General features: G+C 38.6%; 1 protein-coding gene across 2 annotated transcripts in view; it reads right to left on the bottom strand.

The window, feature by feature from the left end:
* PHRF1 (PHD and ring finger domains 1) overlaps positions 1 to 16,669 on the bottom strand; it is a 42,159-nt gene that overhangs the window by 19,314 nt on the left and 6,176 nt on the right. The window contains exons 2-10 of one of the 2 annotated variants that reach the window (XM_026657625.1): positions 14,050 to 14,164; positions 13,518 to 13,637; positions 10,718 to 10,956; positions 10,300 to 10,383; positions 9,028 to 9,152; positions 6,380 to 6,480; positions 5,685 to 5,857; positions 1,599 to 1,728; positions 1,099 to 1,223 (exon numbers count right to left, since the gene is read on the bottom strand). In XM_026657625.1, coding sequence (XP_026513410.1) covers positions 1,099 to 1,223; positions 1,599 to 1,728; positions 5,685 to 5,857; positions 6,380 to 6,480; positions 9,028 to 9,152; positions 10,300 to 10,383; positions 10,718 to 10,956; positions 13,518 to 13,637; positions 14,050 to 14,140 — 1,188 coding nt within the window. In that variant the 5' untranslated portion in view covers positions 14,141 to 14,164. Of the gene's footprint in view, positions 1 to 1,098; positions 1,224 to 1,598; positions 1,729 to 3,730; positions 3,845 to 5,684; positions 5,858 to 6,379; positions 6,481 to 9,027; positions 9,153 to 10,299; positions 10,384 to 10,717; positions 10,957 to 13,517; positions 13,638 to 14,049; positions 14,165 to 16,669 lie in introns of those variants that run through there. The other variant, XM_024205339.2, reaches the window with a different exon arrangement.

Here is a 16,669-nt window from a genome sequence, read left to right on the forward strand (position 1 = left end):
TATCATTCTCCCAGGACAGTGGTTCCCAAACTGGGGTTCACAAAATGTAACAGGGGGTTCTCGGAAAAAAATTCCCTAATGGTGGACAGAGCTGTCCCTAGGGATCCTGAGCAGCACGGGGCCAGCAGCCCGGAGCCCCTGGACTTCCAAGAGCTAAGAGGATCAAAGCAAGCATGTCTATCACACTGAGGAGATTTAAACTTCAAGACTCCTTATAAGAAATAGAAAGGGAGGTGGATATTTTTTGCTGTTTTTAAAATTAAATAGGCAGCTAGTATTGTTTTTAAAATTATTATGACGAACAAGTTTAAGCTTTGTTGTAACGTGTGCGTCGTTTGTCTGGACTGCTCAAGACCTGAATGCTTGTGTAGGAGGAACTCTTTGAATTGGCTTCTTAAATACCTTCATGCTGTTTCATATCTGATACTCCTTGATGAAACATAGGAGCCTTGTCTTATAACAGGCTTATTCAAAGTGATAGAAGCTATGAAAGTGAGATCTTGGAAGAGTGTTGCCATTTTCATAATGTAATAAAAATACTGTAATGATAAATAAGAACATAAGAATGGCCCTACTGGGTCAGAGCAAGGGTCCATCTAGCCCAGTATCCTGTCTTCCAACAGTGGCCAGTGCCAGGTGCCCCAGAGGGAATGAACAGAACAGGTAATCATCAAGTGATCCATCCCCTTTCGCTCATTCCCAGCTTCTGGCAAACAGAGGCCAGGGACACTTAATAATAAATAGTGTGTAATAAGCATGTCATAAAAACAAATTTTATATTTCCAAGATCACTGCTTTTATAATTTATACTCAGGTAAATGAGAAAATCCCTGGAAATATTCATTTTTAGGAGTGGGTTCGCGAGACTTGACATGTTAGTGAAAGGGGTTCACAGGTTGTTAAACTTTGGGAACTACTGTCCTAGGACTATATTATATACGTTGTACATAATTCGCCTGTATTCAAGTCATGCTTGCAGCCATTATGACAATGTATTTAGTGTGTGATAGCTTATAGCAGAGTAACAGTGTTACACCAGAGAAATTAAAATAATGGCAGAGATTTTTTATACCAGCATAAACTAACATCTGAACTTACTCGTATCTTCTTCCCCTTTCTCCTCTTTACGCGACGCTTACGTCTCTTGATCCGTGTCCCTGAACTCTTTTTTCCAACAGAAGACTTTGTCTGAGTTCTTTTTTTGCCTGCTTTCTTCTTTCTACCTGAAGAGACAAGCATAGCAAAGTATTTAACTGAAGAGCAGAACTGTGTACACACACACACTAACCTGCAAAGTTTCCCTACAGACTACAAACAAGTTTACAAAAGAAAAAGCTGTGATGTGCTGCAAAGGATCCTAAACTGGAATTAAATAGTGCAGTTGGAAGGGTAGGGATATAAAAGCTTGGTTTCAATGTGTCACTGTTTTTTAACTGAATACAAGTTCTCTTTAAAAGCGTTAGAGTGATGTAATCATGCAGTTCCATGGAGGCACGCAAACATATCTGCTGTACTGTTTTCAGTTTGTCTCATACTTTGTTCGCTCAAACCTTTTACTTTGTAGACAAGGAATCCTGGAAGGGTTCTGATCCCCTTACCTGTTTTTCTTTTCTGCCTGGTTGGAGCCCGCGGTGTCAGAGGTCGCTGGTATACTGCTGTGCTTAGCCCTGCTGCAACTGCCTCAATTGTTTCATCAAGAAGAGAAGACATCAGATACCTTGGCACACGCTGCATTTCAGAACAAGAAATCACGTAAGTTATACATACCATAAACGAGCAACAAAAGTTTGAGATAGTTTTGTTGCACTCGTTTAAAAAGGGATTTGTGATCCTGCACCAAAGTTCGCTTTTCCCCGACCATCATGAATCAGGCTGTCAACAAGAAATGGTTCACCTTTAAAATTAAGTCACTTGTGTCACCAGCACATGCTGCATCTCAAGTGAAAACTGCCATGGCTTTTTAAATCTACCTCAATGTTTGAAGCCAGGGACATTTTTACTCCAATGCTTTATTCTGGTGGGAGAATCTCACACCCACTGTCACTGTGAAACCTCCCCAAACCCACACAACTGTCCACTGGCTTCTCCCAAAGCAGGACTAATCCATACTGACCAAAAATGAAAGCAAAGTCAAGGCAGTGTGGGGCCCAAGATCTTAGCTTCCTCACTTTTCAGGCTACATTTTCCCCTTAAAACCCCACTGACATACCAAAGGCGGCAAATCTCAACACCAACATCCTGGAGCTGAGCTTAAGGATAAGAGAGAGACTCCTCTTCAGTGTCACTTCCTCACAATAAGCAGAAACTACTATTTCATGGCTCAAGTCCCTTTTCCCTTGCACAAGAGGTGTGCATCCACCTCCAAGATCCAGCTCCTGAAGATCCTGAGTTGAAGTGCGAAACTCAGGACGTGAAGGGTATGTCTACACAGCCTTTTTAAGCAAACTCCCAACCTGGGTTGACAGACGCCGGCTAGTGGGGCTTGCACTAGTGCTCTAAAAATAGCTGTATAGACAGAACTCTGAAGCTGTGGCTCGGGCTGGAGCTCAGGCTCTGAAGCCCAGGAAGGGGGTGGGTTGTGTAGACATACCCGAACTTTGATCATCCAGAGGAGAACAGAGAGCTCCCTTGATTGTCCAGTGGTAGCACAACTGTCATTACCTTTTTGTAAAAAGGTAAACAACATACTCTAACCCAATAGTTCTCAACCAGGGCCATTGGGGGTACTCAGATGTGTTCCCGGGGTACATCAACTCATCTAGATCAGTGTTTCTCAACATGGGGGTGGCGGAAGAGGTTTAGGGGAGTTGCAAGTGCAGGGCTAGTGTTAGGGGGTGGCAACCACGCCACAGGGAGCTCCGTGAAGCTAAGTTACATGCTTCTGCCCCAAGCGGCGGGGCTTCGGCTTCAGAGGTACAGTAGTCTGGAAAGGTTGAAAACTACTGCTCTAACCTAACCAGTTTGGTTAAGTGCTATGGTTTTATGAAAGCCACCTCTACACCGCATATTACATTGGGAGTTCAAGGGGAAAAGCAATTTCAAACCACCATAAATGTAGTATAAGAGATATTATCGCACTTCTTTAGAGTAATGCTTACAATGTATCAGCCTATTACATTTTGTATATATTTATATAAAATATATAAACTTACAAAAAATGACTTACCTATAAACTCCTATACATAGCATATACATTACAGAAAAACTGCTTTAGAAGTGTTTTATGGTTGTAAAGTAAGAAACAAAATGGGAAATTAATATAAACTATAGCTGATAGAAGAAATTTCATCTCAATGTGGTGTTAGCATTCAAGGCCAATGAACATACTTTAAATGTCAAACACACCCTACAAAACTTTTTCTTCAAAGGTATTCATTAGGGCAGAACTGCATTTTAAGCTCTGTGGGTGCCAACCTGTGCCACACACGAACATTTTCTGTTGGGGGGGGTGGGAGGGGAGAGGAATAGGGGATACCTGAACATTGCAGATTTTAACTATACCAGGTACATCTGGAATAATGCATGAATTACACAGTGAAGTTTCTGCCTCTCCAAATACCAAAGGTATCTGAGGATCTGAAATCAACACCCTTCTGTATGTGCCAAAGGGCACAGCAGAAGAGCTTATCTTAGCTACTGGATTTTTACTTGTGCTCTCAGGTCAAATCTAAGTGTCAACTAGAGTAAGAGAGGTGTGCTTTTTTTTAAAAAATGAAGCGAGCAATAATACCTTTCTAGGGAAAGTTTGTAATCATCTCTGCAGATTGGAGAAGTGGAGCTCGGAATGGTTTCTTGAACAGGAAGTACTTGGCACCCAGTCTTGCACTACTATGCAACGATTAAGTCCCCGTGCACCACCTCTCTCATCTGCAGGGAGACAGCTACACACTGTATTTATAAAACAACAGGTAGGGAGAGACAGTAATAAAGCACTAGCAGTTACCCTGCAAAACCTTTGATTTCAAGACACTTTTCTAGTGTAACTGTATTAAGCAGTTAGCATCTAAGGTGAGAAAGGGAACAACATCTACCAACTGCTTTCATCTATATTTTTCAAAAGTGCATCCAACAATTTGTGGGATTTTTACTGTGTTATTGATCCTTTTTAAATTTGGGGGGCTGAATATTGGGAGTGAGGAGTTGGTTCAACATACCATCTGACGTGACCTACCTCCAGAAAAGAGACTAACAAATTTAAGGCTTATTAGGGCTCTTTGGGGAAGTCCTAAAATCATTTAACTTAAGAAGGACCCAATGCATGCTGGAACCTTGTTTGTACTTTGTTTTGATGACTGGACTTGTTGCTATATTTCAGATTGCTTTGAGTTTGTTCAAGATCTGTTTTTAAATAGGATTGTTTGGATTAGATGCACTACTGGAAAACTTTGAAAGGACAGTGATTAACAGTCTGATATACTTCTCAGCCCACGGGAAACCGAGACACAGAATCTTAGACTGAGTAACTTAGAAGGGAAAGTCTTGGTCTTTCATTCTGCTTTTGTCATTTTGTTGCTTCTTTACGTCTCTACTTTGTTTTTCTTTATTTTTTGTTCCTAATTATAGGTATCAAGGCTATTGAGCATCAGGCCATGGCTTTTCTCGGGTTTCATCTAGATTTTGTTTTACCAACTTGTTTGATTGCCAGCTTTAACCATTGGGGGGATGGGAGGGTGGGAAGAGAAGCATCATCCAACAGGGACCTCACCTCTGATCCAGTTTTTTTTCCAAACCAGACCTCAGGATGATTAGACACTTTGCGCATCACTTAAACTGACACCAACCTCAAACTGACAATCACCACCCGCTCACCCGCCACTGGACTATGAAAAGAAACCTGTTCTTTTTCTTCTTCCTTCTACTGTCTTCTCTCTTATCTATGTTTGACTGTCTCTGTAGAATTTGACTTGACAAAACTTGCAGCTTTGCAAATATGTAGAGAATGTTTTGGTTGCAACTTCGATATTTTTAACAACTGAAACACAGATGGTTTTGCAACTTGCCAGTTTTCCTGTACTTCCAGCAAACAAAAGGGAAGGGATAACTTCATATAGCGTTACTGAAAAATTAAGTGTCTGAAACCATTAAAAAGAACCCCAAGATATACCACTAGTCACGGATATAACTTCTGAACAGTCTATAAGCCATGACAGGTTGGGGCATGAATTAAGAGTTTTCAGGTTTATGCAAGTGAAGCCCTAACAGCATTGGCTTAAAGCCTATACAAGAGCGTCCTGAGTTTTCAATGAATTTCAGTAGCTCTCATCTGGAGGACCCTAGTTATTCCAATCATGACCATGGAAGAAAAAGCTAACAGTTTTGCACAACTGTGGGAGCACTTTGCACTGTGGACTAATATCCTCTGGGGATTCAGGATGGTAAATTCAATTCCACTTGTGACAAGTATTAAAATGCAGGTCTCCAGAGAGATATGCAAATTAGTGCACTTTTCAAATCAATTTTGCATCTATACGATTTGCTCACACATTGCACAACTGGTTCTGTAATTACTCTCAATTTACCAGAATGCAATCATTTAATCCTGGACAATCAGAATTCAATTGCAATTCAAGCCTGCTGAGCTAGTAATGAGTGGGCTTGTTTTAACTCTCTTAAGAGCGTCTTTCAGAGACTTGATTTTAAATTTTAAGTTCATATTTCTAAGCTAACTGTACACTTCCCAATACCTGAATTTGCTGTGCAGTTGTTATTCGGTTTCTGTTCACTGTTGCCCTAACTCGTTCGCTCTGCCGAGTCCTGGCTATTGCTCGAGTTCGGACATTAAGACGTAGCCTACTAGTGGTAGGGGTGACATCAGCTATGAGGGCAGCAACCTCTTCTTCACTCACATGATCTGTCTCTGAAAAGGAAAAAGCCCTCTGGGTCACTTGTCAGTATACATTCCTTCAAGAGTTGAAAGTTTTACTATAGAATCTAAATCAAGATACTCATTCTGTTTTCTGCACCAGACACACACACACACACACACCCTACATCACAGCAAACTGACCCTTTGGCAAGGAAGGCAGCACAAAAATACCCAGAGCCAGATAATGTCACTCCTTCAGCCAGCTAGATGATTTGCTGGGGGCATTGAGAAGAGTTGCTTCTACCCTGTCGTTCCCAGCCAGGCTAGGGCTGGTAATAGACCCACTTCCAAGTCAACACACTGTAGCTTACAATCCCTGAATAAAATCTTAATATACAAACACTGCTTTCCCAGTCAATGAGCCCAAAAGAGGCTGCCCACCAAAACAATCTGGGGGGGAGGGGGGAGGTGTCAAATCTGGGGCCTAAACAACTGAACAGCATCTCTTTAAAGAACAGCTGTTTTCCGTGATCCGAATCAGGGTAAAAAGTGTGATTTGATCAAAATACTTACCAGCAGCAGCAACAGCAGCATTAGCTGGTGCACATGCTGGACAGAACCATTCATCCACAGGTACCTCACTCAGAGGTGGATTAAGGCATTCCATGTGGTATCTAATACAAGAGCAACACACAATTAGATTCTTATCAACACTGAAAGAAAAAAAGCTTTTTTTTTTTTTAAATTCCATCCAAGGGCCATATAAAGTAGTCATCGTATATGCAAACAGACATCTAATAATTCTCTAAGAACCACTGCCCTAAACTGCGGTCTATGGAGCTGCTTCTATTAGTTTCCAAAGCAATAATGCTTCCTGATAGTTATACAAGTATCATGGATTCTTGCAGGATTTCTAGAAGTTCCTTTAACCACTTAAAGCTCCAAGCCTCAGAAAATTCTGCACCCCCGATGGTTGCTTCGTGTTTTGTTGGGTGTTTGTTGTGACTGGGATCAAATTCACAGAAAGAGATAGCAAATACAGAGCAGGAAAAAAAACTTCAAAGTGCTCTGGAGAAATTAAAAGCAGTGGAAAGGGTAAAACAGACATTAGCGTGAAATAATGCTGGTTTCCAAGGATTAAAAAAAGTGGTACTGTTGAAATCTTTACTTTGCCATACATCACAGACTGGATCTGCTTCTTAGATTGTGTAGTTTTGAATACAAGCCCCATATATCAAATATAATCCAGGCATCACTCAGAGACGACTAATGTCTGCTGAAGTTTTCCACAATACCATAAACTTGTATAACTGCCCAGGCTAGGAGCTTCACACGCTCTCAAAGGTTCACCCATATATAGGGGCCCAAGTTTTCAGTCCTCCACATAACATTATACAGAGGTGCATATGTCCAGTTCAATTTTTAAAGACAAAAAATGGGATAATGCTCATTCCATAATAAATATTTTAAAATGTTATTTGCCTAGTGATTTGAATTACTAGATCAAATTCTCTCACCAACTGTAGTCAACGGAAGCTGTACCATCAAGCTTTTTAAGATTATGCAATTCTGTTCCTTTTATTGATTCTATTCCATTTTCAACACCGTTAATACAAGACAGCATAGCATTAGCTAAAGTCAGGATTGTCAGTAAAGTGTTTAATCTTTTGAAGCAGCTTCTACTCAAACTACATGGCTACAAGACATAATCAGTTTTAAATGGATTTTCTCCAGTGAATTACCCAACCTAAAAAGCTAAATGCTTGGACTGAGTTCCATGCCTGAGGTTAAACATTGTATTAGTGGCTCTTTCCAGCACAGATTTAAGCCAATATCAACTATCATATTAGTATGTTTCTATAATTCATGCTTTTTGCCACAAAGGAAAGCCCTCATGCAATTCCTACACATGCAGAAAATCTGGGCCTGTTTTCTTGGAGCATGTGACACTTTCTCCATTAAAAGAGAAGGATGACCCTATATATGTGGTTACAAGCTATAAAGGGTGAACGATGAACAAAAATGGGAAATATAGATTCATAGATTCTAGGACTGGAAGGGACCTCGAGAGGTCATCGAGTCCAGTCCCCTGCCCGCATGGCAGGACCAAATACTGTCTAGACCATCCCTGATAGGCATTTATCTAACCTACTCTTAAATATCTCCAGAGATGGAGATTCCACAACCTCCCTATAATTATTGATCCTGTTTCAGATCACTGAGACACAGGTAATCTTAGAAGTTAGGAGACTTAAAATTTGAAGAAAATAATCCTAGGTTTCTTTAGGACTTATCCTAGCCACAGAGTCCTACAAGAGAGAGCTAGAAGAGATGAAAAGCACTTTCTGAGAACAAAGCACTGAGAAAGTTGTAGTTTTGCAAAGAACAGATATTTCTAAGAGTGAAACTTATTTTGAGAAAAACAAAATTAGCTGAGACACAAGGTGGATGAGGTAATATCTTTTATTGGACCAATTTCCATTGGTGAGTTGTGTCTCTAATACCCTGGGACCAACATGGCCACAACAACACTGTATACAAAATTAGCTGAAACTGTCACTTTAAAAAAAAAAAAAAATATCAGAACACAAAAAGTGAGGACAGACTTGCACAAGTAAGAACTTGAGTTAAGTTAAGAGTTCTACTTATCAAATCTTATTTTGTTAGGAGTTCTTTAGTTATAAATATTTACTATATTTGTTCAGTGTTTCGGCAATATGCCTGACCTTACAGTTTCTACCTCCCAATCCCAACCATGAATGAATGTTTAAATTCCCTTGGGACTATAGACTGTGAAGGCACAAACAAAGCTATACTTACTGATATCCATTCAATTTGTTAAATTTCAATGGACAGTTTTGCAAGGTTGATATAAATGGTGTAACAGCTTTAAATCCTTGCATGAGACTTTAGCCACAAGCTATATTTAAGTACCTTGATACATCTGTCTGTATTCAAATATTTAAAATAAGAGTGTTTTTTAAATTGCCTTAAAGATACTACCCTTTGCTTAGTCTAATTAAGGAAAAACAAGAAGAGAGCGAGGAGAAAGGTAAATAGACCCTTTTCCTCTCCCACGATAATAATCACCTTGTTATGAATGGTAGCCCACAAAGATTCAGTGTACTGAAAAACAGCTGTAAATTATAACCACTTCACTCCCTCAGAGGCAGCCCTTTGTGACCGCAAACAAACTAACTCAGGCCATCAACCCTTCTTACCCTGCATCACAGCCATCACACAGCAGCAGGCGGTCTTCTCTGTCACTTCTGCCACACACCTCACAAAAGGTTGGGTCATCCTCCCCGCTATCACCATCCTGAGCTTTTGTATTCTCAACAGGAATCTAAACAAGAGAGTTTCACATTTTAAGTAGAAGCTTCTATTCTTTTTATCCACCCTGTTACATCAGCAACAATAGTAGTTCACTGCTACAGTGACCGCCTGTTCTACCCTAACAGAACCTCCATTTTATTAAAAGTATCTAGAACATGATCATTTATGAGGTAAGTGCTACAACTTCCATCATCCATCTTCCTTATTTGTAGTAGGTTTGACTGGATATCATCAGCAATAGAAAACTGCCATTTAAATCAATAAGTTAGGTCAAAACTCTGAATAAGACAGAGATGAGAAAGGCCCAAGAGGTGTATAACTAAGAAAATTTCAGATTTAGATGCTTCTGACTTCCTTGACATTAGTGGGATGCCACAAAGAAACACCCCTGGTAGTTATGAAAGTAGCACTATGAGTTGATTATTTCAAATTAACTTCACAGAAACAGATATGATTAAAATAAATAGGAAACATGGTAGTAACACAGTAGAAATACATAAACTATCTTATGATAAGATGCCACCAGATCCCCAGAATTCTAAGAGAGGTTGTGTCTTCAAGACGGACAGTATGCTGATTAACATGTTAAAGAAAAATGGACAATGCTAACTCATCAAGACCACAGATTATTAGAAGTTATCAATACATTGAAGCTCTGGTGCTAGGAATTGAGATTCCAATATCTGATCCGTCATCTCCTTTTGCACATCTATTTACCAGTACAAAACAGTGCTAATGAGAAGATGCCTTATCTCTCCACATACATTTAACCAGGGTTTATTCCTATTTATATTACAGCAACATGCACACAGTTCTAGGCACTTTCTACTTAGACAAAGATGGTCTCTGCCCAGAAGAGTTTACAATCTAATTCCTATTTTGAAAAATAGGTAGTTATGAAAGTTAAACATACTATATTCCCATTCCTTCTGACTTAAATAAGACACCACACTTTGTGATGTACCATGAGTAGTATAGATATAGATAGATTTTAAAAAGCTAAAAACAAACTTTCCTGAAAAAGTGATCAAATTAGGATAGAGGTAATCCGTATAATAACTGAATATTAAATAAATTGTATGAGAGAAACAAATCTCTGGATAAGTATTTTCTGGTTACATTGACTTTAGTTTTTTGAAGGTTAGTAGACGGCCTACCTTTTTTAAGATTTCACCACCAAATCGCACCCGAATGCAAATATATTTAAAGAGGATTCGATCCACTGGACAGGAATTGGCATTCTAGAAGGAAAAAAAAACAAAATTTAGTACCTGTCCCATCAGCAAGGGTCATAAGCAGAGTTCTCAACTCAAATCAGTTTTAAAAGGGCTGTTTTCAATTACCAAGAGTCTGTGGAGCAGAAGCACTTTGTCATCTTGCCATCATTGCTCTCGATTAAATCTCAAGAATCTTAAGAAAATGGATTTGAATATTCCAGCTACTTGATGATTTCCTTACCACAACTCAATAGATCTTTACCAAGATATTACTGCAGGCTGATCAGAAGACAGACAGGTGTGAAAGCTTAACACACTATCCTGGATAAAAGAACAAGAACAGAGAAAAAGGACGTACTTTAGACCACTCCACTATACAGTCCAAGCAGAAGTAATGGGCACAGCTCTCAGGAGTTCCAACAGCCTGATTCCTAAAGGTGTTGAGGCAGATGGGGCAGTTTTCAGCATCATCATCAGAAGAAATGTCCCCTCCATTTGTCTGTAGCGTTGTTTTCAGAGAAACGGTTGTTTCCCCAACAGCAGATTCCATTTCTTCCTCTTCAGCATAGTCATCATCTTCCTCCTCATCTTCAGAATCTTGAGAATCAGAAAAAAAATAGCTTTAATGTACGGCAGGGTTGCAGCGTGGGAAAATACTAAACCAGAAAGAATCCTGATCGAGGGGATGCTTTTGGGAGGGAAGGGTAAGCACAATCCTTTTATCACAAGCTACATTGATTTTTCTCCCTCTTTTTCCCCTCCACTTTATTAAACACTAGATATTCCTTTAAAAAAAAAAAAGGATGCTCTTTAAGTCTCTTGGTAATCAGAGTTGTGATTAGTCGTGCAGAAGATTAAAAGGAGAGACAGCAAAATAAGAAGTATATCTCTGGTGGTGGTGAAATAGTATAAATCAGGTTGGTGCCATTTCTGCATAATTTTCAAAACAAGTATTCATTCACTTTTTCATAGGAGCTGTAAAGGGTATAGAGCACAGCCAGATATTCCCAATCATTCCAGAATAGGGGCAAGATTTTTCTGAAGCGACTAGTGATTTTGGGTGTCCCACCAGAGACATTAAAGTCTCGTTAAAGTGCAGAGCCACTCACCCTCCCAAAAAAAAAAAAAAAAAATCAAGCCTATTAAGGTGTCTTTGGTGGTGCACCCAAAATTTGAGATCCAAAAATCACTAATCACTCACTAACTAGTATTAATTCTCATTCTAGGCAAATACCACGGCATTTCTCCATTCACAATTTTTAGAGAAAGGCTTAGTGTCCAACAAACACATAACTCATCTTCCGAAAGGTTCCTAATGCAGTTATCAGATAACACCAAAACACTGTGTAATACTTTCCTCACAAAACAGGAATAGCATGTATTGTATTGTATAGCTCAGAGTCAAGGCTCAAGAATGACTACTTTAGAAGACTGATTAATATATTTTTGGCACGCAGTGCTCAAATCAAATCTGTGCTCAATCAATCTAATCAGAGTGACTTGGAAAACACTGGTCCATTCCCAGCAACCTGCAAGATGTGCTGAAGAAATAATTAAAATCCTAAAATATTTGTTTCTGTCAGTTGAACCTCAGTTTCAGTAGAGTATTAGTCTACATAAGCAGACAATAATCACATAATAATTGTGAAATTCTATTAATTTCTCTCTGCTTCAGTTTTTTGTTTGCAGTTTTTTTTAAGTGAACATTGTCAAGGTCAAACACCTTGAAAAACCTGAAAAGTCACAGCACTTTGTTCCCAAGGGTTATGCTCACAATTTTAGCTTTGTAACCTCATACTTATGAAAAACACTTGATTTTTGTAATAAGCTGTAGTATGCATTACTGGCAATCTTACAGCATTTTAATATGCAACCTAGGGCACAAGTACACCTCTAATACTTTGTTATAGTGCCATTTGGGCAAGCAGGTATTATTGCAATATACAAGATTCTGGTTCTTTAATGAACCCAGGAAATACTGTTTTTGTCAATTTTAACATATTGCTTGGGCACAAGATTGGCCTAGCAGCAGCAGCAGCAGAAAACTGAGTACATTCCACAACAGCTGCAATCTTTTTATTTTTTTTAAAAACCACATGGCATTGTTCCTTTTAATTTATTATTTTTTAATGATTATTTAGATTGTGGTTGCACCCAAAATTATTATGCACTTCCTAGACACAAAGGAAGACAATCTCTGCCCTAGAGAATACAAGCTATAAGTAGACAGACAGGTGGGGAAAAGGTATATAACATACAACCAAAGAGATTAGGATGATGCTGAAACTAATTAAATATGTGCATTACAAGTGTTGCATTTCTTTAACGAATTTCCCTAAAAAGCACTTAGCACAGACTCAGCACTTTCAGGACTTCAGTGAGATTAGTTTGAGCACAGTCCATTTCACCATTACTTTCAGAGTGACAGACAAAAATATAACCAGTCACATAATACCTGTATAGGTAGCTGAGTAATAAATGCAAAACCAACAGACATACACCCCATTTTACCATTGCCTGTAAAAGAAACAAATTACAAAATCCTACTTTAGTTTTAGTGTACAATTTCCACTGCTAGACTCTGAGAGACTCCTCTGCACCACTTATCACCTAAAATTGTTAGATTATTTTCCTTGGTTAAGTTAGCGGTGTGCTTTTGTTTGTTTGCTGTTTATAAGCATGGGGTCTTCACCCTCCATAACATCATTTTGCCAACAAGGAAGTTACATTTGAATAGAAATTAAAAATGAATTGGGAAAAAACACAACACTTTTGAATAATTAGCAGGTGCTAATACTACAGTATTACTAACATACTATGGTGATAAGTGTCACAGAATATTTAATAAATAAAAAACATCCATTTATATGGCATGTGTAAGAGTGTCTCAAGTCAATTTCTTACCAAGATGCAGTTGAAGGAAGGGAAACAGTCACTAAATTCTACTTTATTATCTTAAATATGAGCATTTTAGCCAAACACAAGAGCCAAAAATGCTTAGACTCCTCTTTTAAAGAATCATGAAAATAGTTATAAACATCGGATTTACATTTTTTTGCTACTTTTTGGAAGGAAAGCTATAACCCCAGTTTCTCTCTTCCAGCCATCAAAAACATTTGAAGCAAACAAACATACACAAGCACTTTTAACAGACTCACCCTCTAAATCTTCATCTTCACCTTCTTCCTCATCCTCCTCACCCCCATCTTCATCAGTGCCATCTTCTTCCTCACTTCCTGTATCGTCTTCTGAATCCCCACTATTTCCATCATTGCTTTCTTTTAAAATGACAAAAAGGAAAACACTAATTGCATCTACTTTGCACATGACCCTTCAATAAGCATATACTGCAAATAAAAAGTATGTGGGATAGCCAAGCACGTATCAGAAATCCTGCTGCGGGCAAATCCATATAGAAGCTGAAACAACAGATTTCCAAGGTGCTTTTTGCAGCACTTTTTTGAGTACCATTTATTATCAAGCTGTGATGGCACTGTTCAGCGTTTAATTGGCTAGTAGTGTAAAGAAGCCAACAGCAGGAGGCACAGAACCTATGAGATGGCACAAAGATTTAAGTCTTTTCTCCCTCATAACAGATATTTATCTATAAATACTACTTATTTGGATAGGCAAACACTGTTTAAAACCTAAAACAGGAAGTATACAAGTACAGAGAGTGGTTTGAGATACCTGCTTCGCTTAGGAGCACTAAATTTGATCTTTTGCCTTTGCCTAGTGCAGCATTCTTGTTTATCAGTTCGTCCTGACTGTCATCATCCATTGCAGGGCATTGGGAATCAGCTCCCTGAAAAAAAGAAGATTCAAGTAAAACACAAATGCCAAAAAGTTTGACAGCTCACTGTTTGAATAAGCATAATAATTTTTTTGCTCAGCACACAATGAGAAACAGTGAATATAGAGAGGTATATACATTGTAGAGGATGTTTGATAAAATGCATATCATGCTTTAAGTGAAAAAGCCAAAATGCAAATCACTCAAATGTGTAACTTGTTCCAATTTTCAGAGATACACATTATGGGTCAGAAGAATGTAAAATTTGTTCCCAAATTTGTAGTTAAATTTTTCAATCCTGCACCTGACATCCCTCTTGCTGAGAAGTGGCATTTCTGACAGCACCATAGGATCCCAATATAAGACTAATATTAAAGCAAAATATTGAACACTTCAATTGTTACTCCTTAAGTAATCAAAGAAAAATTGTTTTTATCACTTATGTAAGCTGGAAATTGGCTTTACACTGGGCTCTCAAACTAGTAACTTACTGAAAGTGGCCACGCCCACTAGACTCAAGGATACAAAATGTAATTAGAAACTTTGTTTTCCAATTCATTTCACAGATGATCCCCAGAGAACCATATTTTGTCAAGTAAAGTTTTAGAATGTTGTGATGAGCTAAATAGATGCAGATTTTTCTCAAGTTTGGTTTACACTTACAATTCAAAATTTCTTCGTTTGGACCAGTGAGAACAAAAACAGTGAAAAGAGAGTATCCCATGTTATATCCAAGAGCCACATCTGTAAAGGATTTTTTGCTTCCTTGGTTGTTAAAAGTTCAGAGTGGCAAGAAGTCAATTTGCGAATGTCAAGGACACTGAGTGGACCACTTATAGAGGAAGTTACAGATATCAGTCTACAGCTCACTGTATCCTTTGAAGGGAACCCAATCCTTGTACACGAGTACATAAATTCCAATTCTCAGCAGCATTCAAGGACTAACTGAAAAGAATCTATTAAAGTACCAAAGCACAATCTCAATATTTGTTCCAAGTCAAAAAACCAGGCAAAAGAACATTGTGTTTCAGACAGTCTAAATAAGTCTTTTCCTTGCACAGCTCCATAATGAGGTGTAACAAACAAACCAAAACAAAAAACACAGATCCCATGACCAATCTTTCAAAGAAACAAGGAGACATGGTTTAGTGCACATTAATGTAACTAAAATTAATTGTTGTGGGTCAGTAGAGGCTGGTAATAAACTGACAAACGCTGAGTGATGTGCCATGATCCAAATCCATAATTTATGACAATCAAGCCATTGCTTTTACTCCACATGCTACTAATACAAACTAAGAAACAAAGATTACTGTGCAATTAAATATGTTAATCTCTGGCTTGCTTACAGAAATCTTGTTTAAAAAGGCATGTGTTATGTCAGGATTCCTAGAGGCTCTCTTCAGAAAAGGGATATAGACATTCTCTTATGAATGTGATAATGAGGTTCTAATTAGTTGCCTCATTCTCCCTCCCTCCCACCTTCACACTGCATATAATAGATCTAAAATAAGCTCTGAAACATCATAGCACTGTATGTTTTATGCAAATGCTCATGATGTGCCCTGAATTACACATCTTCACTCAGTCATTTCCTTTTGAAGCCATAACCCTGCACTAAATTAACTGCCTTAAAAATGCAGGTTTCACTAACTCATAAGACTAAACTGTAAAAGCACTCTTTAATGTTAAGTGAAAAAAGCAAAAAGTGTATCCTTAGTCAAAAGGACCATTGACTTCAATGGGAATCTATCCTGGGTACAGGGTTAAGCTTCTAGCTGACTCAGGGTAGGTCTATACTTACCTCCGGGTCCGGCGGTAAGCAATCGATCTTCTGGGATCGATTTATCACGTCTTGTCTAGATGCGATAAATCGATCCCGGAAGTGCTCGCCGTCGACGCCGGTACTCCAGCTCAGCGAGAGGAGTACGCGGCATCGACGGGGGAGCCTGCCTGCCGCGTCTGGACCCGCGGTAAGTTCGAACTAAGGTACTTCGACTTCAGCTACGTTATTAACGTTATTAACGTAGCTGAAGTTGCGTACCTTAGTTCGAAGTGGGGGGTTAGTGTGGACCAGGCCTTAGTAACAGGAGTGATTAAAAAACATTTAAATTTGATGAAGACTGAATCACTTTCAGCTAAAGTCAATCACAATGTGATGTAACTGGAAGGATAAGAAGCACCTTAAATCTGCTAGTTTCCATTATCAGTTTTTCAAGTTTCAGCAGTGCATATTTATGTATTTAAAATGAGTCAACTCCATTATATAAAATATAATTAAATGCTACACTAGTTGCATTAACTATACAACCATAATACTGTGGTAAAGTTGGAAAATTCCAAAGCTAAGTTTCCTAGAGCAACTTTAGTCAGGCTACATTGCTGAGGTGGTTACGTTTTTTAGAAATTCTTGTTAAATTTATAGAGTACAACTTAGTATTTAGTTAATATTTCTATTATTGTTACATGTTGTTGAGATGAGTTCCTGTCTGCATCCTGTAAAACTTGCCCATACCG

Source organism: Terrapene carolina, unplaced genomic scaffold (genome assembly GCF_002925995.2).
Source record: "Terrapene carolina triunguis isolate 2854851 unplaced genomic scaffold, T_m_triunguis-2.0 Scaffold250, whole genome shotgun sequence".
Lineage (NCBI taxonomy): Eukaryota > Metazoa > Chordata > Testudines > Emydidae > Terrapene > Terrapene triunguis.